The sequence below is a fragment of the Typopeltis vanoorti genome, chromosome 13 (genome assembly GCF_054136105.1).
Source record: "Typopeltis vanoorti isolate ZY-2024b chromosome 13, IOZ_Tvanoo_1.0, whole genome shotgun sequence".
In the NCBI taxonomy this organism is placed as follows: Eukaryota; Metazoa; Arthropoda; class Arachnida; order Uropygi; family Thelyphonidae; genus Typopeltis; species Typopeltis vanoorti.
In genome coordinates this window covers 1151878-1174103 of record NC_143561.1, presented here as the reverse complement: position 1 = coordinate 1174103, position 22226 = coordinate 1151878, and the positions used below count along the sequence as shown (strand labels likewise).

The following is a 22226-nucleotide window of genomic DNA, read 5'->3' as shown; positions in this document are numbered from 1 at the left end:
AGTGATGCCTCTTTAATTTGTTCATATCCACGTTTAAAAGTCAATATAGCGTCAACTCTTACGGACCACCTCGTTCAGTTAGTCTTTTAACTGTTAAAGATTTTAGCCCATCTCCCTGTTGAAGATGAAAAGTAAACATATGCATTTTGAAGAAAAAATATATTGCTCTGCTTCCGGACCAGATTCCGCGGCATATTCGCCAATTAAATTTAGAGAATGACTAGAGCATGGTTTTTAATGTGCAGAGGGAGTATGTTTTTTCAGCCTAGCTTGTAAACCTGTATAGACACGTTTCAAATTGGCAGCGTTACTATAGCATTGCCGTCTTCACATTTTCATCTCCAAAGATAATTCTTCTAATTTCTTAACACAACCTCTTCACGTATGTTGTGTAGTACTGATGAACCAGATAAATGTTTCTCTAATGTCGGAATTTGCGGCAACGTACCTAAATATCATAGCTAGTTGGTCATTGTGGGCAACGTCCGTTGTTGTATCGAGTATTATTGCAAAATAAGCAGCTTTCTTAATTTCTGATATTAATATTTCTCTTGTTTTATTAGCTATCAACGCTATTACTTCATCACAAGTGTGGTAAGAAAGATAATCTGATCTACCAGAACAACAGTTGGCGTAGAGTTTATGTAATGTTTCAAAAAGTCATCAAATTCACTTAAATAATGTAAAACACGATAAATAATTTCCGCAAGAATCAAAAATAATAGCATTTGTATTTCCTCTAAATGCCCTACTTTACTCAGTAACTTAATGGTAGCTATTATTCTTTTTCAAACCTATCTCCAATAATTTTCTTCAGATTGTATTTGTTTGATCAATTCAGAATCAATTCGACTATTTACAGAACTTGATTTTCTTTTGCGATATGTTGCACATCGTTCGTATATGCTCAGTAGAATGCTCGTGATCACATAAGGTTCGTATCATATTTCTCCAGTCGTTAGAACAATTCATTCAGCTATTATTTGACTTAGAAAACAATTTACAAATTGAGCAGTAAATTGCTTTGCTGGTTTCTGAAAAAATTAGCCACTTTCGTTTTCCTTCGTTCCATTCGCCTTTTTACTTAAAATGTGATTCATTTACATTTCGGACATACATTTTATTTCTTTCTGTGATCGATTTTACCAACATTCTCAGGAATATTTATTAAAATATACTCAATAAATTATTCATTAATACTAATTGGCCACACTGCTATATCGGTAGGATAAGAGATAGTTTGCTTGCTCGTTAAGTACAGACTCGATTGAAAAATGTCTTCAAAACTCTTGATTTGTTTCATTTACTTCTTTTTCTCCTTCTATGCTTTCCACATTATTTTGATGTTCTTCATTTTCAATTTCATCGCCTCCTGATACTGATACCAATGTTTCGCTTTCATTTCGAGAAGTCTGAGGTACAACTTCAGTCCTATGAAACTCTTCACTTCATTTATTTTCAGAAGAACGTAAGAAAGACAAAATTGCCCTCTTTTAACTATTTCGCTGTTTTTCTTTTCAATGAGTAATTTTCTTTTACTAGATCCGAAATCGAACTTTCTTGTCATCATTATGTGTATTATACTATCAAATCTTTCTAAGCACTCTCATATCTGCAGTCTCTAGTCTTTGGCCTTCTAACCCAGCTCTCAGATCCGTAAGTTAGAACTGGTTTCAACACTGGCTTGCATACAGCTAATTTAGTGTTTTGACTAATTTCTCTCTTATTCCATATGAATTTATTCAAGTGACTTCCCACCATACAAGCTTTGCTGATTTCTATATTTAATTTACCATCTTCACTAGAAATCGTGCCTGAGTAGGTGAAATGTTTTACTTGTTCTATAAGTTCTTCATTCACAATGCAGTTGATATTTTCAATGTTTCTGTCTATTTTCATTGTCTTTGTCTTTTTATTGCTGACCTTCATACCATATCTATCACAACAGCTATTCAATGCAGTCAGGGACTCTTGCAGACTCGTAGTGGATTTATTTAGAAGTATAACATCATCCAGATAAAGCAAAGAGCTGAGATTAACATCTCCAATTTTGATATCATGTTTAATACCACTTTCCTTCATAATGTGATCCATATAGATAATGAATAACAGAGGGGATAATGTACATCCTTGTCTCACACCAGATTTAACAATAAATCATCTTACCTTACTTCCTTCAATTCTAACTGCTGACTTACAACTCAAATAAAGACAAAGTATTGCTTGATATAATGCCCCATTGACACCAGATAACTGTAGCGTTTCGAATAACTTCTCTCTTGGCACCTTATCATATGCCTTTTCCAGATCGATAAAACTTAAATACAGATCTTTGTTATATTCCCACGATTTCTTAACTATTTGATTTGAAGTGAAGATCTGATCCTGACAGCCTCTATTTGGCCTAAATCCAGCTTGTTCTTCACCCAGCTTTTCTTCCACAATTCTTCTCAACCGTTTCTCAGGTATATTGGCATATATCTTACCAGGAACACTCAATAGAGAAATACCTCTGTTATCCTCACATTCCGTTTTATTTCCCTTTTATATATGCGTACTATGAAAATTCCCCTCCAATCATCTGGAATTCGTCCCTCTGTCCAGGCCTTTTGAACTATGCAGTGCAGTTCAGCTGCTGTAAGATTTTTATATCTCCACACTTGAGCATTTCTGGTCTAATATCATCTACTCCAGCTGCCTTTCCACATTTCATCCTTTTCATGGCTTTTTCTACTTCACGTGGATATGTATTCCTGATTGCATGCCTGATCAGTGTTTTTTTACCACTGTTCTGTCACTGATTCTTTCATTTAGCAATTTTTCGAAGTAATTACTCCATACTTCAAGGATATCTTTTTCTTCCATTTTCCTGTCACCTTTACCATCTCTAACTCCTTTTACAGCACTCTTTCCTCAATTCCTAAGCTTCTTCAACAGCCTGCAGAATATTTTGCCACTTTCTTGATATTTATTTTCAATGTTCTTACCAAAGTCTTCCCATAACTTTTGTTCAGCTTTCTTACATTTGTCTCTGTATTCTCTAAGAACACAAGCTGACTTATTCACCAGGAACTTTTACTATGCTTTCTTCTTTTCCTTCACTGCCTCTTTAATTTTCTGTGTCCACAATGGAGTTCTGATTTTTCAGCCCTTGCAGAAAACTTCACCACATTCATCTCTGGCTGAATCAATTAGTGCTTTCTTCAGGGCTTGCAAATGAATCTCCAAGGTTTGGTTTCTGTTCTCAAACTCTTCCATTTTTTCTTGAATAATATTTGTGTATTTTAGTCTGCAGTTCACATTTGAGAGATGCTCAACTTTTATTTGCTTTTAAACTTTCTTACCTTTTCTTCTTTTCAATATGAAATTCAATTTTATCCTGCTCAAGAATAAATAGTGATCACTTCCAATTCCAAATTCTCTGTACACTCTGGTGTCCTGCACCAGGGAGAAAACATCACTATCAACAATAACATAGTCAATGAGACTTTTTTTTATTCCTTGCCTCTTCTCCAATGGAATTTGTGCACATTTTTATGTTGGGACATTGTGTTATTAATAACCAGTTCATGTCCTGAGCAGAAATCCAGAAAGAAATCCAATAGAAATTTGTCATTATTATTAGCTTTGCTCTTTTCTCCAAATTTTTCGCAAACATTTTTGTATGTCTGACGATAATTTCTTACTCTGCTATTTAGATCCCTTTGCAATGAATCTATTTAGTAATACTAAATTCGCGGTCTTTTTTTTTTTCTTCAAATCAGTTCAACGGAACAAGATAGTATTATGTTCTTTCACTTTACTGAAAATATAGTTTACTGACTAACTTTGTATCGCGTATTTTTAAAATGTTTGTTCAAGTGTAAAGTTTTAAAATGTGTCTCCATAGAGAGTGAGGCCCCAGTTGCGCCTAATGCGCCTTACGGTAAATGCGGCTTTATGTGTATATATATATTTATTTATTTAATGTGGCTCCCATCCACGAAAGGTTATTATTAAACTTATGATATATATGTACCGTAGGTTGGGTAAGGATTTTTATAAACATTTTTGTCTGTTTTATATATATTTTTTAATTTTTAATTTTTATTTTATATAGTCCAGAAATCTGTTTTTTCAAGCCGCTTTAGGTCTCCTGTAGGCGGGCATATAAAGTCATTCTGTTTTTTCATATTCTGCAGTGAGCATTGCGTATTCTAGTTGTTTAGGAAAAAATGTTGTGAAAATCAAATTAGTGATGTGTGGGAGAAAGAGGAATCGATTAATATTTCATTCAAACAGCTACGGAATTCACTCTTTGTAGAACATGGTGAGGAAAGGTTCCGGAGAACAGATACGGATGGAGTGAATGAGGATAGAGGAGGAGGAGGTGCAGATTCGTATGATTGCAGCAGGACCGTGGTCGATGTTATATAAAAGGAGAGTTACCACTTTACTGGAATGGTCCCAATGGGAGTAAAAGTAGAAAAATACGAAGAGTAACAAACAGTTGGTAGACAGCATTGGAGTGAATTCGTTAGAGAGAGAGAGAGAGAGAGAGATCAACATTCGTATCAAAGGGATCATTATTTTTATCATATATATACAGGGAGGTCAAAATTAATGAATCCCTGTTTGAGGCCTTTGGGAGCGCCATGTGGTGATCCAAATTCTGCGAAACTTTGCGGGAATACATTGTGCCTCATGCGGAAGCGATAGCTTAGAAAAAAGGTATTTCCAAAATTCATATGCATATTATATGAACTTTGGAAATATTCGTACGTATTCATATTCATTTGCATATCAGGCAACTCGGCAGGTGCCAGAAGGATTTATAAAGATGCACATGGCATTCCCCCCTTCATTCTGGTTGTAAATACCGTTTGCAGTGATGGCACACATACCTTATCCCAACGTGGTTTGCTATTGAAGCTGTACTAACGAAACAACTGCAATGCTGTTGCTGCACACCTCGAATTTCGTCGCCTGAAAACAAATGTTGATGACGTCCATTACCTTCGTGTCTTCTGCGACGAATGGTTAGTCATCTTGAAGAAACGAGATCACTGGGAGTTAAACCTGGCAGAGGTCGCAAGCCAATCGGACAAAAAGTGAATGAAGTAACTACTACCGTTGTGGAGCAGACCTTGAATAACAGCGTTGGTTCCTGCAGTTCACATTCTGCAGGAATCAACTGCAAGATGCGTTTTCTGCAATATGTTCAAGACATATTGGAAATATGATTTTGTCGGTCGACGTGATTTATAATTGGATAGACTATTACGGACTGCAATGTGTCAATCGTGGTAGTTTAGGTAGTTTAGGATAGACAGACTTTACATTTTAGGGGACTTAAATGCAGAAGTAGAAAAGAGTATGAGGTGCCCTCCCGCGAAGAGTCTTTGGACTCCTTGGAGGTGTTTATAATAATAATAATAAAATAATGAGAGTTAGGCTGGAGTGTGGCATGTTTGGCCTGGGTGTACGTAACACTCGTGGTGAAAGACTTTTGGAATTTTCCTGTGCTAATAGATTAACTATTACTAATACCTGCTTCCAGAAACATCCACGACGTACCTATATATTAATAGGTCACGGTATCAGACTGATTACATGCTGGCTCTCTAACGGTGGAAGGCATTCGTTTCTGATGTGCATGCTTGTCCTGGAGCAGACTGTACTTGAGATCATTAGTTAGACTAAGAATGGATGTCAGAGTAATCCTTGGTGGATTCACAGAAGAATCATGACTGGAAGGGGAAGAGAGGTGGCAGACATGATGAGGAAGAGGAAGTTGGACATTTTATGCGTACAGGAGACAAGGTGGAAGGAAGAAAAGGCGAAGGAACTAGGAGACAGGTATAAATTGTTCTACTCTGGAGCGAATAAAGAGGGAAGAAATGGTGTCGGAATTGTGGTGTATGGCAGAATGAAGGGGGAAGTACTGGAAGTAGGTAGGAGGAACGACAGGATCATGCGAATGAAACTGGGTCTAGGAGAAGAAGAACTGGTCATCTTATGTGTATACGCCCCACAAGTTGGCTGTACAGCAGAAGAGAAAGACGAATTCTGGAACGTGCTAGATGAAGAAATGAGGGAACTGGAAGAAAACGAGATGGTGATTGTCGGAGAAGACTTGAACGAACACATAGGGAGACAGAACGGGGACTGTGTAAGGTACATGGTGGCCATGGAGTGGAAATCATGAACCAGGAAGGAGAGAGGATTTTGGACTCTGCAGTAACGTTTGATCTGGCAATTGATCTGGCTTCCTTCTTCCGTCTTAGAGAAGATGGAAGAGCATTTGATAACATTTAGAAGTGGCAATAATAGTTCACAGATTGACTACATTTTGACTAGAAGAAAACATCTTAAGGCAGTAAAATATTGTAAAGTAATCCCAACAGATCAAGTGGCACAGCAACACCGGCTGCTGTGTGCAGACGTTGAAATAAAGTCGAAGATAACAACCTTTGGAAGCCATTGGAGGAAGAAAATTAAGTGGTTTCTCTTAAAAGAAGAGAGAGAGTGTGACGAACCGTTTTAGGGAGAAAGTGTTAGAGAGGATTGCGGATGGATTAGAAAGTTTACAAGACTGGTGCAGAAATAATTTAAAAGTAATTCTAAGCTGTGCAGTTGATGTGCTTGGTGAAACATCCGGAAAGATTAGAGAGCAGAAGGAGGGTTGGTGGTGAATAATGATGTACAAGTGGCAGTGACAGCTAAGAAGAAGGCAAAGCAGAAGTGGGACGAGTCAAGAGTGGAAGAGGAGAGAGAGTGGAACTCAGAGAGAAAAAGCGAGAAGCCAAGAGAGTTGATGCACAGGCGAAGGCCATGGCATATCAAGACCTTTATGATAAATTAGAAACAAAGGAAGGACAGAGAAAGATTTATCAATTGGCAAAATGTAGAAATAAGGCATCAAAGGACATCGTTCATGTGAGGCAGATCAAAGACTCTGGAGGAAGGGTATTAAGGAGGGATGTGGATATAAGAAACAGATGGAGAATATACTTTGAAGAGCTTTTGAATGAAGATAATGCAAGGACTCTCAGAGAAGATGAGGAGCCTTATGAGGGGATGGTGCAGAACATTAGTAGAGTGGAAGTGAAGGAAGCCATAAAGAGCATGAAGAATGGAAAATAAGTGGGCCCTGACAGGATCCCAGTGGCGGCATGGAAGGCAATGGGAAAGGAAGGAATTGACCTGCTGTGGGACCTGTTAATAAAAGTTTGTCAACAGGAAAATTTTCCCGAGGAATGGAGGGGATAGTACCCTTGTCTCCATCTAGAAGAGTAAAGGGGATGCACAAGACTGTAATAAATACAGAGGAATAAAGCTGATGTCCCAAACAATGAAAATCCTAGAGAGGGTTCTTGATGGAAGAATGAGGAAGGAGGTGGAGATTGCAAAAGAGCAATTTGGCTTCATGCCTGGTCGATCGACGACAGATGCTATATTTGCGGTACGACAGATAATGGAAAAGTTGCGAGAGAAGCAACGGAAGCTACATCTGGTATTTATTGATCTGGAAAAAGCGTATGATAGAGTGCTACGGCAGAAGTCTGGAGGTGTCTGAGGGAGAAGAGGGTACAGGAGAAATATATCAGGTTGGTGCAGGAGATGTACAGAAATGTGAAGACAAGAGTTCAAACCTGCCAGGGAGAGACAGAAAGTTTTCCAGTGACAGTTGGCTTGCATCAAGGGTCAGCATTAAGTCCGTTCCTCTTTAATATTGTGATGGAGGCGATGACGGAGGAAGTGAGAGAAGACGTGCCTTGGACTATGTTGTATGTAGATGACATCGTGCTGTGTGCAGAATCAGGAGAAGAAGTGGCAGCCAAACTTGACAGTTGGAGGAAAGTACTGGAAGAGAGAGGTATGAGACTGAGCAGAATTAAGACCGAGTATATGTGTTGCAAAGTGAATGGCATCCAGGAGACAGATCTGGAGCTGGAAGGAAATGTCATCAGGAAGGTCAGTGACTTTAGATACTTAGGTTCAACAATGAAAGAGGATGGTGAGGCTGAGAAGGAAGTGGGATGCAGGATACAAGCAGGATGGAGGAACTGGAGAGAGATGGCTGGAGTGCTATGTGATAAGAGAGTGCCGATCAAACTAAAAGGCAAAATCTACAGGACAGTAGTGAGACCAGCTATGACATATGCTTTGGAAACTGTGGCCCTGAGTAAAAATAACATCAGCAGGATGGAGGTAGCGGAGATGAGAATGCTTAGGTGGATGTGCAGTGTGACCAGAAAGGATTATCTGAGAAATGAGGAGGCAAGGTTGAGATGGTTTGGTCATGTGATGAGGAGAGAGGAAGAGTACATGGGAAGAAAGGTCATGCAGATGGATGTGCAGGGAAAGAGGAAGCACTGACGGCCAAAAGAAGAGATGGAGGGAGATGGTAGAGGACGACTTGAGGATGAAGAACTTGGATGTGTCTACAGCCAAAGACCAGATGTTATGGAGGAGACTCCCCACAATCAGCGACCCTACCTAAGTGGGAAAAGCTGCAGTAGAAGCAGAAGAAGATTTACAGAAGCATCATCAACTCCGTTGATTTTTCTTCAAGCAAATATACTTAAGGAACAACCTGGTTTTAAGAAAGGTAAGGGTACAGAGATCAGATCCTTTCCCTTAGAAAAGAATAAAGAATTTAGGTTCCCTATGGTAACGTGTTTCACAGACTACTCCAAAGTTTTTAACTTTGTTCAGCGTGAAAATGTGGAAGTAATGAAAGTAATGGGTTTCCTCAACTCTGGTTGATAGCTGACTTGTACTCTGAGCAGGAAGACACAGTAATAAAGGTGTTGCATTAATTGATTGGCTTCGGACTGGAAAAGGATTTAGGCAATGATGTTCACTTTCTCGTCAGTTGTTTAGTATATATGTGGAGGCATCATGCATGAATTACTGGATGAGCTCAAGACAGGAAGGTAAATCGATCAGTAATCTCAGGTACTGATGATACGGTACTCCTTTGTAACCACAGGGAAGAACTAGGAGAAATTCTTCACAAAGTTAATGAGATCAGTAATAAAGAAAAATAGATGGATGCTGGAACCGTAGAACATTAAGGCTCCTTAAAGAGTGTTAAAATACTTTGGAGACCTTGAAAACAATGGAAGCAGGGCTTCTCAAAACAGTAACAAAAGGTAAAATTCCTGTAAAAAAGGAAGCGGCAGGTGGTCAATGAGATGGATGAATGGGGTGTCACGAGTGGCTGAGAGTCGAGGTCTTCAGAAAAGCATACACCAGGACCACTTGGCGAGAACTGGTATGGTATATGCTCACGCAGATGCACGGTGATATGCCATACCAGTCCTTGCCAAGTGGTCCTGATGTATGCTTTTCTGGAGGCCTCGACCCTCAGTCTGATGACGTTCAATGAATAGATTGATGGAAAGATGACGACGATTACTCCAAAAAGAAAATTATTGCATTGTGATGCAATCGTTTCTGAAAAAAGGAGGTTATTAAAGATGTTGGAAATTATGATGGAGTAGAAAATAAAATTCAACGAAATGGAGTGAACTTTTATATTCCTAGTTTGGTTGTACATAATTAGATGAAACTTCCTTATTCGTGTTCATACTTAGATCAAAATGCTCGAAGCAATCTCTCCTCTTACAGATTTATACACGAAGATTCTCTTTTAAAACTTGCTTTATCACAAACTTATCTTCGATTTTGAAAGCTTAGTAAAAGACACGAACAAACATTTGACATTAATAAATAATTATTTGAATAGAAACGTAGAATATGCGCAGATGTCGGATTTCAGCGCTCTTTCTCAAAGGCGTCTGTCTGCCTTTGGAGACAGTTCTCTTTACTTGATATTAGCATTCAAAATTGTATCGAACTATAACTGATATAAAATATCTATTTGTGTGGGATTAACTTCTAGTTACTGTTGTTGTTTTTCCAGAGAAACTGACATTTCACTTCAAGTGTCTCGTGCGAAGTAATGGCTCGGACACTTTTTCTTAATTTCGTAGCGTGGTTTCTATTTGTACAGGTCGCTGCTGGAAAAAAGTAAGCATTCTCTCTTTTATAGGGAATATAACTAATTTTACTAATTTGACTTTACTGAAGTGTTAAAATTTATATTTTTTAAAATCGCTCATTAGAATTATAAATATAAATTAATGTCATCTGTGCAAAAAGAAGATAATATGTCCAGAGATCTCCTGTCTGAAATATTGCAAGTCACTTAAGAGATGAATTCTCTAATCGGGAAATATTTCTCACCTGAAGGATTCTTCATGCGATTTCCATTCAGTTCCCCTCACTATAGGAATGTAGTCAGTTACATTTTCCCCTTGACCATCTTCTACGCGGTACTAATTCCTCTACGAACGTAGTTTCTCATAGCACGACAGAGCTTCAAGCTGCCTCCGCAGTATCGGAATCAACTGCAGTTGTACACATATCCTTTTTAGTGAACGATCTCAGATGCATCATCATTGAATTTTGTCAGCTCTCATATATAATTACCACATCCAATACTTTACAAAGACGAGTCACTTTCGCAGCAAGCTGTTTAAGAAATCCTATCAGTCAGAAAAAGAATGTCTCTGAGAAAACGACTGCGAGTTGGTAGGAAAAGTTCATCCATTAAGCAAATTGTCATTTTTTGTACACCAAGAATCATTTCAGGGAGTAAACATGATAATGCAAAATATTTCTCTTCCATCTTGTATTTTTTTCTAAGACGATTACTTTAAGAAAAGGAGACTGCAGGTGAAACTGAAGTTTCCTGCTTCAATATAAAGAACAGACTTGCCAATACAGAATTACAGGTGAACTTAAATGGTACTTCATTACGATATAACAAGTTTTTCAAGTACCTAGGCGTCACACTGGACTGAGCGCTGTCCTACAGAAAACAACTGGAGAATAGCGGTTGAAATCAAGATTCATAATATCATTCAAAAATTTCGCTGCTCTACTGCTACCACCTTACGCTCATTAGCTATAGGTCTGGTATTCTCTGTACCTGAGTTATTCCCCTGTTTGGCTCAACGGTCCGCACACAAAACTCATCGTTACACCGAGCTTAATAACATTGTAGCTGATATTTTGCGATCAGATGAGCGAATAGTTATTGGGAATAGTCATCTCCAGAGAAGAATGGACAAGATGGCGGGGTATACAAACGCTGACAATCTTCAATTACAAATTTGGTTTCGGGGTGTTAGTAACCAACCCACTGTTCTTGACTCTGAATGGGATTCATATGAACCACGAAATTTGTGCAGATTTCTCATTAATGTGAGGAAAACGCATTTCGCCTCGACGTGACTGCAATGTTCCTAAACAAACAGTTCGTCACATCACCATTGAATGCAGCCTGAGTGCTTATCAAGTGACTGCGATCTGATTTTCTCCAAGCTTCCAGTTCAGCGCTAGAATGGATCAGAAACAACGTAGACATGCAATTGTAGTGTTTGCATGATATTTATGGTCATATGTTTACACACACACACACACACACACACACACACACATGGTGACCATAAAATAACTTTCCCTCCTTGGAGGCATCTGTAGCTAAAACCAATATACGGAATGAGATCAAATTTTATATTGAGACATTTGAAGGCATGAGAAAATGACGTTCGCGAAAAAAAAAAGATTTAGTACCAAAAGTCACCGACAGGGGAAATTTTGGCGCTGGTGGAGCCGAAAGCAAGCAGATAATTACATAAAAGAAAGATAAAATGAAAAAAAAATAACATTTCGACAGTGTAAGCGACAGCCGCGTCGCTCATTCCAGCTAGATATGTGGGATTACAATGATAACAATAAAAATAATAATTAAACTAAAACAACAACTTACGAGAGACAGAAAATAATGTAGTGATTGAACTCACAGGAAATAATGTTTTATTCATCAGAATCATGGGCCCCTGGACCACATACCCGATTTTCAATCTGCTGACCTTTCTTGTGTACAACAAACTGCATCTGGTGTGCGACATGCTCTGCAGCTGAGAGTAAGGAGTTGATATTGGATATTCATAACAGCCCGTTTTATGTTCTCTTCCAAGACATTCAAGTTGGCAACGCCACCAACATACACAACGGATTTCAAATACCCTAACAGCCAAAAGTATGTGGAGTGATGTCCGGGGATCGAGGCGGCCATTCCGTCAGAAAGAACTAGCTGATAACACTGTCATTACTGAAATGCTGGCATAAAAGACGCTGTACTGAACGTTCAGTGTGAGCCGTGCTCCATCCTGCATAAAAATTATGGAGTCCAAACATTGTATTTGCTGGAATGCAGGAATGACAAAATTTTCCAGCATTCGTCGATAAATTTCTCCAATGATGAAGCAGGTTACAGAACCTGTAGGGTAATACGCTCCAAAAAGTATGGTCCTATTATGAAATCGGCTGTGAAGCCACACCACATGGTTACTTTTGGAGAATACAGTGGTACTTGCTGAATTGCTTGGGGATGTTCAGATGCCCAAATTCTGCAGTTGTGAGTGTTGATGGACCTATTCAGATAAAAATGAACCTAATCACCACACAATATTCTCCAAGGCCAGTCATTGCCGACCTCCATTCGGGCAAGAAACGTTAGCGCGAAGGTCATGCGTCACGTGTGCACATTAAAATTTGCATAATCCTTTTTTACCTGTGTTTACTGTAAATATTTGACTGCTTTTGGCTCCGCCAGCGCCAAAATTTCCCCCCATCGGCGACTTTTGGTACTAAATATTGATTTCGCGGAATTCATCTCCCCATGCCTTCGAAAGTCTCAATATAAAATGTGGTCTCATTCCGTGTATTAATTTTAGCTACAGATACTTCCAAAGAGAGAAAGTTAATTTATGGCCACCCTGTATGTTTCTTAAAGATTTTAATTCCTCACCTCTTAAACCTAAAGTTTGGTATCGTTACACTGACGATGTATTTCCCATCTGGGAACACGGTATCAACAACCTCAACCTTTTTTTCTGGACCACCTAAACAAGTTTCACCAGAAAATCAACTTCACCTGTGAACTAGAATCCGACGAATGTCTTCCTTTTCTGGATTTAAAACTTACGAGATGCTCTGAGAACATCAAAATCTCCATTTTTAGAAAACCCACTCACACGGATAGATAACTTCATGCTTCTTCCCATCACTACCCTCCACAAAAGTTTGGTATCGTTTCAACCCTGGCACATCGTGCTAGATCTTTATTAACAAATGAAACAGAAATTGAATATGAACTCAGTTTTCTTAAAAAGTCTTTCGTTAACAATGGATTCTCTCTTAAAAAGATTAATAAATTTCTCTCTGTCCACCACTCAACTGCTCTTGAAGATTCTTCTCCACAAAGAGGTTTTATTTCGTTACGATACATCAGCTCTCTCTCCCCGAAAGTGGCAAAAATGCTTCAGAAATTCAACATTAGAACTTGCTTCACTACGTTCCCTAAACCTCGCTCCATACTACGTAGACCTAAAATGAAACATCTTCCTACTCAGTATCCAGGAGTCTACAAGATTCTGTGTGATTGTGGCAAACCATATTACGCCCAAACTGCTAAATCCATCCTTTTACGCATGGAGGAACATCAAAGAGACATTTCTTACAACAGAACCAGAGCCAGCGCTCTCTCTAGCCACGTTCTCTTCTCCATCAACGCAGATGATGGCCGCCAACACATCGTTGACTGGAAAAAAACCTGTAATATCCATGTGTGCTACTATGATGACAGAAGAATAATTGAATCTAAAGAAATATCGCTTGATTCGTCTCATATTAATAACCTCCTTAGCTATAATATTTCTGATGCACACATTGCCACTGTCCAATACTGGCGCACTAATACCAGCTCACGCACGTAGTCAACTTCAGTTGGAACTCTAGCACGCATTCCCTTTTAAATGTACTTGTTTTATACTAGATCTGTTAATGTATTTTTTCATGTGTCTGTTATTTTTTATTTTATTCTTTGCCCATGATACCTGAAGAAGTTGTATTTCAACGAAACTGGTTGTATCTTAACAATAAATTTGTCATTCTCGGTATAAAGTCATTTAATTTCCTTTTATATACAGTTCTACCGAGTAAATAATGAACATTAAGATATATATATATATATATATATATATATTAGGAGAATTCATTTTTACTCGGTTGGAATATTATAAAATAAGTTTAATGACTATTACCGAGAGAAAAGATGGCAAGATATATTTAACAAGATACTACTAGTTTAGTAGTTTCGTTACAAGAACATCATCAGGTATCATACTCAAAGAAGTATATAAAAAATTACAGAGACTTAAAATTGTATTAACAGAACAAATTACAGAGACTTAAAATACAATTTTAAGTCTCTGTAATTTTTTATATACTTCTTTGAGTATGATACCTGATGATGCTCTTGTAACGAAACTAGTAAACTAGTAGTATCTTGTTAAATATATCTTGCCATCTTTTCTCTCGGTAATAGTCATTAAACTTATTTTATATATATATATATATATATATATATATATATATATATATATATATATATATATATATATATATATATATATATATATGGTTAACAAGTAATTTTATAAGCTTGGTTATTTATTTAACTCCTAATCCCAAGTATCCAAAATTAATTACATATATATATATACAGTATATATATTGGCAAACAAAAAATCTTTTACGCTAAATAACCCAAGGAAAATGTTTCTATTAAACTAGTAACCAAAAAACTGGTCCACATGTAAAAACAATCAAAATCAACAATGGCTTCTCGACATGAAATAGCAAACACTCCCGAACTGCGATGAACTTGCTCAGTCTTTTGAACAAAATACGTATCGTACCTGTCATTCTAATATCTAATATAACTAATATAATATAACTAATTTAAGCCTTCACCAGCAGAAGTAGGGAAAAATATAAAGCAGATCAAAGACAACAACGCACCAAATACACGCGGAACAGTAGCTGAACTGAACAAATATAATGAAAGTGCATTCACTATAGATCTACGTAAACTGATCAATTCAATGCAGAAAAATGAAGAGACAACTTGAAAATGAAAAGAAGATTCACTTCTTTTGAGACTCGTCTAATCACTGCGTTTTTCAGAAAGGAACGGCAGAAGGATATCGGTGCTTTCTGCAGAGTAAAATATTGGGTTGTTGCAAATGAAATGGACGATGTTAAGGACGATTGAAAAAGAAGAATAATACCTGTTTATACATCATTTGTACATTTATACATCATTTGTAAAAATCAGTGTCTCTAGAAGTGATGAAGTCCTCCACTGCCCGATAAATTGATACGTCGTTGGAAAAGCATTTCTTGGACAAAAAATGGCTCAAGTGCCGGAAAAAATGGTAATCGGTTGGGGAAATGTCAGAAGAGTATGGAGGATTAAGCACAATTTCGTATCCCAAATTGGTGATTTGCTGTATGGTTGACACTGCTGTATGTGGCCGGGCGTTATCCTGAAGCAATAGGACTCCACGTCTGTTCACAAGTGCTGGTTGCTTAAGGCACAATTTGTCATGCATTTGCCGCATATCTGTACAACATCGAGCTGAATTTATCGTTACACTTCTTGGAAGGAATAAATAGTGAATAATACCAGCAGAAGACCACCATACAGTAAACAACATCTTCATTGGATGCAGAGGTGCCTTTGGAGTCCTTCCTGGAGCATCTTTCATTCCCAACCACTGCGACGAACGTGTACGATTGTCGTAGAATATCCACTTCTCATCCAGAGTCACAATTCTCATCAACAGTCACAATTTCAGGAACCTTTCTTCTTTACTTCTTAAGAGAGAAATGCACACTACCAAACGTTGTGCTTTGTTTTCATCAGTGAGTTCGTGAGGCACCCACTTGTCGAGCTTCCTTACTTTTCCTATTATTGCCAAGTGCCGTGAAACAGTTGAGAAGTGTACATTTAGTGTCTGGGCGATCTCTCGTACAGTTTGTCGTGGATCTGATTCGATTAAATCCTTTAATTCATTCGAATCAATGGAGGAAGGACGATGTCCACGGGGTTCGTTTTGTAGCCTCAAATCTCCTGAGCGAAACTTTGCAAACCAACGGCGAGAGGATCTCTCATTAATTGTTCCTCCACCGAATGCTTTATTGATGTTTTTTACTGCAGACGCTGCAGAATTTCCCAATTTTAACTAGTAATGATATAGCAACCTTAATTGACTGGGTTCCATGATTGATTTGATGTCGGTAGTATTCAATGTTTAATGCTAGTTGAACGGAACAAATACTACAATTGCATCACCCACGTGTGACGCTGTCACATGACATAAAAGATTTGCATATACCTGTGCTTTCTTCAGCAGCCAGTAGAAACCTGACAGTCATTCAACGACCATTTCATTTGCAACAACCCAATGTTTTGTCTAACGTTATACTAAAATAACTTATGTTATTCGGAAGAAAATGTATGCGAATATTAAGCAGAATTCAGAAGAAACAGGTTTGAAGTTGACCTGATTTCTACCCTAAGAGAAAGACCAAAACAAATTGGGAATATAATCAACAGGTCCGTATTTAATGTACAGTTTTCAGAAAAACATATGATAGAATTCATAAAAGAGGTCTTTGTTAAGTTTTAGATGGACTTGAAGTATCTCATAAGATTATACGTTTAATCAAAATTTGCACCACTGACAGCCGAAGCCTGGTATTGGCTAATGGAGTGAGGTCTGAACCTTTCGATATTTAGGCAGGAAACAATTAGATGTTCTTTCGCCCATCCCACTTAACTTATACAACCTCAGCAGTGGTATTACACTATGTGGATGATACGTAGTTGAAAAAATGCCGAAGATGTTACAGTAATGTTCAGAAAATTCAAAATTTCTGCTGAAAAATTAAGATCACAAATCAACCAGGAGAAACCTGAATACTTAAAAGCATGAAGTCAGTGCAAGCAAATATGCTGGAAATTTCCTAAGTCAAAATATCAAATTTAGTACAGAAATCCAAGCTAGAATGCATGCTATTAGATCTTACCGTTCGTTTGTTACCTCCCAAAATTGTTTAACATGGAGCAGAAAGCTGGAGCATACATAACGGACCAAGATGCAAGAAAGAAACAGGTGAGTAGAGAAGAAGATATAATAAAAACTATGTGAACTCTATAAATCTCCAAATTTATCAAATGAAATCGGAGCTTGCAGAAGGAGATGGCTTGGGCATGTGCAAAGAGTGGGTGAGGAAAGGACACCCATTCAAGATGAGGAGTGACAGAAAGCGATCTAGGGGGGGAAGACCATGGCAACGCTCGAAGGAAGACATCGAAAATGATAGTTGAGATGAAAATCCTGCACTGTAATGGAGGACCCACAAGATAGAAAAGAATGAAAGAATAGCGTAATTTTTACATGCAGGCAAGAACTTAGATGCTCAGTATTCTAAGAAAAAGAGCGTCGATATTAGAAAATCTGAGGAGGAAAACTGCTTATAAACAAATAAAAAAGTCACTCTTAGCAAATAAAATGGTCTTTCTTAAATGGTTTCATTCGACACATTATTCTGAATCGAGTTTTCCTTGTAAGTTGTGTTCATTTTCAACATCATGCACCTCTTTCAGATTCTACCTCTTCTCTTCCCCGTACGCTCTTGAGAAGGGAACCACTCAAAAGGTGTCGCTGACAACGTTAATCGACATTCCCTCAGGAAGTCTTGTTGCAGTGCGTCTACTGAATGCCGACGGTGATGGAGTTCTATTCCAGTCCAACTATACTGTGCAAGGTGAGTGCAGTTCAGTTTCCTTCTTTACTTTCTTAGTAGATTATGTTGCTACGCTGAATTCTTCTGTGTTAATTCAACGATTAACAGGGGAGTGACGACGATGTTTGTATGTTTTCCGGCACTTTCTGAAGAGATCTTCCGAAAGCGTAGAGACACAAATGAAATAAGATATTATTTTAAGTATTTAATGGGTAATTAATCGAATACTTTGATTTGAATAAATGAGGAACCAGTGACATGATGATTAAATATATTGATATTCATTCCTGTTCTGATTCAGATTTTATCAACATTACAATACTTCGTTGTTCATTGAATAATCAGCAACCAGACGTTCTTCAAGGGAAATCTATCTTCGGACAGAGTCTTGCCATTTACCCTTTAGGGGATTCTATAAACTCCCTTCGTTTCAAAATACATTTTGTTGCTCATTTGCGTGTTTTTTTATATTCTCTTAATTTTATTTCGTTCATTACATTTAGGTCGAAGCAATACGTTGGAGCTTCCAGTCCCTAAGATTAAAGAATCTAGCGGATGGATCGAGATTGAAGGGGAATTCCGTATTGACGACCATTACGTCATAAGAGGAAAGGAGAGGGTGCGTTTCACAGAAGAGTCTAAGAAGATCGTCGTCTTCATTCAAACAGACAAGCCGCTCTACAAACCTGGACAGACAGGTAAATCTTCTGGGATTGTATCTGTAGCATTGTATGTCTAGGATTCAATGTCGTCTAAAAATCCAGCACTTGATAGAAATCATTTTTAAAAACCAACCGTTGACTAATAAATTATTTTCAGTATAGTTTTCAAAATATTAAAATAAATTTGTCATTTGTGTTGTTGATGATGAAAAATGAGAAACGTCACTACTGAGGTAAATGTTGACATTTTTAGTGAAAAGTCTACTAAAAGGCTAAACATTTCAACAAGGTAGCTTTTGGTAGCTTCTTTTACCTAATGTGGCTTCGGAAGGGTGCTTCTTAAGAACTGTCGAATGAACCGAGAAATCGACACTTTGACGATTTAGAATCACTTCATAATGCTGACTTCAACGTGGATTTATTTAGTACGCATGTAGCTTTCTGATAATCGATTATAGCGTTTGTTTTTGTGATATCGATTTAAAACCTTATGGTCTGTTGATTCACACATTAGATTCTCATTCAAGATCTCGAAGTTTCTTTCCGATCACATTATTTTAGGATGATGCTGTCGACGTTGAACCTTGTTTTTATTTGGAATTAAATTGGCGAAGCAAGTACGGCTATGAGATCAGTATTGTATGTTTGTTAATTGCTTTTGATATCTTAGGCGTTTTGTTTGGTATACGAGAAGAAAATTCTCGTATGTGTGTGTGTTTGCGTGCGTGCATGTTTAGAGGATCCTAAGCCTATCTAAGCAAAGTATATTGACGATACTGACTGAGCTCTGGAGGCTCCTTGTAGTTGTAATTGAATGGATGAATGCTGCAATAATTACCAAACTTCGGATTGATGTACCAAAGAACCAAAGAACGAGAAGAAGAGAATGCATCAAATTGAAAACACATCCTGTTATCTACAAATATGGAACCACATTAACTGCGATTCTTAAACGTGGGGGGGGGGGGGCAACAAGAAGTTAGTAAGAAGATTGTTATCGTTGCAGTTAACTTACTTAATCCTCTGCACTCCACCTGGGAGCATAGGAATCGTTGGATTTAAACACTTGCAGATTGCTTTCCTTTGAATGGTTTGATTTATTTGGATACACAGCCGAGGCAACTCAGGCTGTGAGGCCACCGGATTTTGTTTGTTAATTGCTTGCATTCTAATGGCCAATTTGCTTGATTTGGGGGATGAAGTTCGTTTGGAAATCCATTAGACAGAAGCTTTTTCTAAATGATAGAAGTAGGCGGAATGAATGGAAATGAAAAGAATTATTCTGTCTTTCGTAATAATATGAGTATATATTTAAACTAGTTTATGACATGGAATATAAGAAAGAATTATCACAGAAGAAATTTTGATATTTCGATGTGGAAAAAATACTACTGAAAAGAAACAGTTTTATTTTGCTAGAAATAAGACTGGACCGAGTTCCGATTGTGCTGAAATTGCCATCGTTATCAGAATCCATCGAAAAATGGTTTGAAGATCAGAATTAAGGTTGTAGCAGTGGCAGTTGAGTAATTATTAAAGTGCAAGTAGTTTGTCAAATGAGAAAAAGGATGCAACTTGCTATAATCAGCCAAACTGAGATCTGTAATAATAATACAACGTTAATTCCATTTATTGAAAAGAAAAGCTGCGAATTCACTTGAGAATCGTATGGGCTTAATAAACACATTTTAATGCCACAGAGATATTTCAAGTCAAAAATACGGTGTATGTATTTTAAGATTTCTTATTTTCGAGGTGTGCAATTTTAGGATTTCTGGTATTAATCATCCACAAATGATATCTTAAAAGTGGGTTAAAACATTTCTGTGTGCACTTATAGTGTACACGGATTTACCAAGTATTGCAAAAGTTGCAAAATGGCGACTAAGATGTTCGAATAGGACTGCACTGCTTATTATTATTATTATTATTATTATTATTATTATTATTATTATTATTATTATTATTATTATTATTATTATTATTATTGACACGAGTCTATACAGACAGTTTACGACTTCTTAGAATGATTTTCCTCTTTCATAAATTCATGAATAAAATATGATGATGATGATCATATAAGCGGGGATAGTGTTCTTGAGAATCGCCCGTATGTCGAAAACGGGTAAAAAAGGAGACTTAATCTTGAAATATCGGAATATCGCTCCTTTGGGATAATCGAGGTTACGTTCCGAAACGAGGATATTCCGATCTTTCAAGATTACTTTAATCGAAATGCACCTGTTTTTCATCTATAATAAGGTACGACAGTACGAAATAAAACGCGTAACAATTAAAGCACTTCTTTAGGTTCAAGATTAAACATCGTCACCACACCTTCTTTGGCATGCATGTTGAAGCCTGCGTTTTCAAGAATTTCTCAACGGAAACATGACTTGCTGTTTTCAACTTCTGATTGTAGACATCCTTGCATTAATGGACGTTTTCAGTCTCATTTTTCGCCTCAGAGCTCCTCGTGTCGTCAGTCATTTTTTGAAGAGAGCCGTGACATCTGTCAGCTTAATAGTTTGAGACAAAACCTTGACGTGCAAATAAGATCTTCATTGCTCCATTTCTCTCGATGGCCTCATTGTTCAGGGCTCAGAAGTTCATTACAGATAAAAACAATAACACGTACACCAATAAGGCGATAGGGACTCAAAATGGACACTGACTGATTGAGTACGGCGGACGAAATTATAAAACAAGACGAAGTGCGCTGAAGTTTCCGCAGCGCTGGATAGGAATCAGCAACAGTTTTTCCGTTTCGAAATAAAACCGCATATATGCGAAAACACAGATGAGAAGCGCATTTAATGAGAGTTATGAGAGTACTCGTACCTATAACCTGTTATTAATATTGCAATGGTACCATGGGATCCGAACACTGATCGAAGGAGATCCAATCTGTTCCCTCACTATGTGCTGTACTTCTCTTGAACTTATACACCAATTCTAGTGAGCACTTTCCAAGCGAAACATCTATTCCTCATATCCATGCTGACTAAACTCAGTTTTCTTGTATAAGCCCTTGTTTCTCTACCTCCTCCAGCCAAGTGCTGAAATATTTTCTCTATATCAGTCGTATAGAAACATTTCAAAAACAAATCTTTCTAGATATTTCTTCTTTCTTTCCTATTAACCAACTTTTGTCACTTCCACTCCCCAATCCATCGTTGTTCACAGCAAAAACAGACTACACATCATTTTAGTCACTCGCCTCTTCATCCTCTCCCATCCATCCATCCACAAGTAACCCAGGTAACCTTATAAAGAGCAAAAATAACTTAGTTATCTAACTAAACTATTTTTCTGCTTTTGCCATCGCGCTTGCAACCCGCACTCGTTAAAGTTATCCATGCGTAGTCATTATTCCTTTTACTCTTGCCGCATTGCGGAAGACGCCTTTGAGATTTCCTTTGATCTATTTGGCTAATTTCTTCTCGCAATATGATTTTGCTTTCATCCCCTTGCTGATCACGTTTCATGCCTGAGTCATGTCTCGATTGTCAGCTGACTGATCCCGCTTTTCCTTATGTACCTCTCTTCCTTATGGATGCTGCTCATCCACTTAAATCGAACCGACGTATCCACCTTGGATATAGAGTCTGACATTGCTTCCTTTAGATACCCCTCGATTTGTTCCCACTCACTGCTAACATCTTTCCCTTGCAGACGGTTATGCCATCGCACTGTTTCAAGTTGTATCCTAAGCTTGTGATTCCACATCTCTCTCTCTCTCTCTCTCTCTCTCTCAACTGAAACTTTCACGTTTTGTAACCTCCCAAGTCGTCTTGATCACTCTCTTCCCACTCGGAGGCAATAAGGCCACCTTGGTTATGGACA

The 22226-nt window shown here is 37.7% G+C and overlaps 1 protein-coding gene across 1 annotated transcript in view; it reads left to right on the top strand.

The window, feature by feature from the left end:
• Positions 1-8448: 8448 nt before the first annotated feature.
• LOC150099881 (alpha-2-macroglobulin-like) overlaps positions 8449-22226 on the top strand; it is a 136193-nt gene continuing 122415 nt past the window's right edge. Inside the window, exons 1-2 of the mRNA XM_090403164.1 lie at positions 8449-8593; positions 18222-18416. Coding sequence (XP_090259290.1) covers positions 8449-8593; positions 18222-18416 — 340 coding nt within the window. The remainder of the gene's footprint in view (positions 8594-18221; positions 18417-22226) is intronic.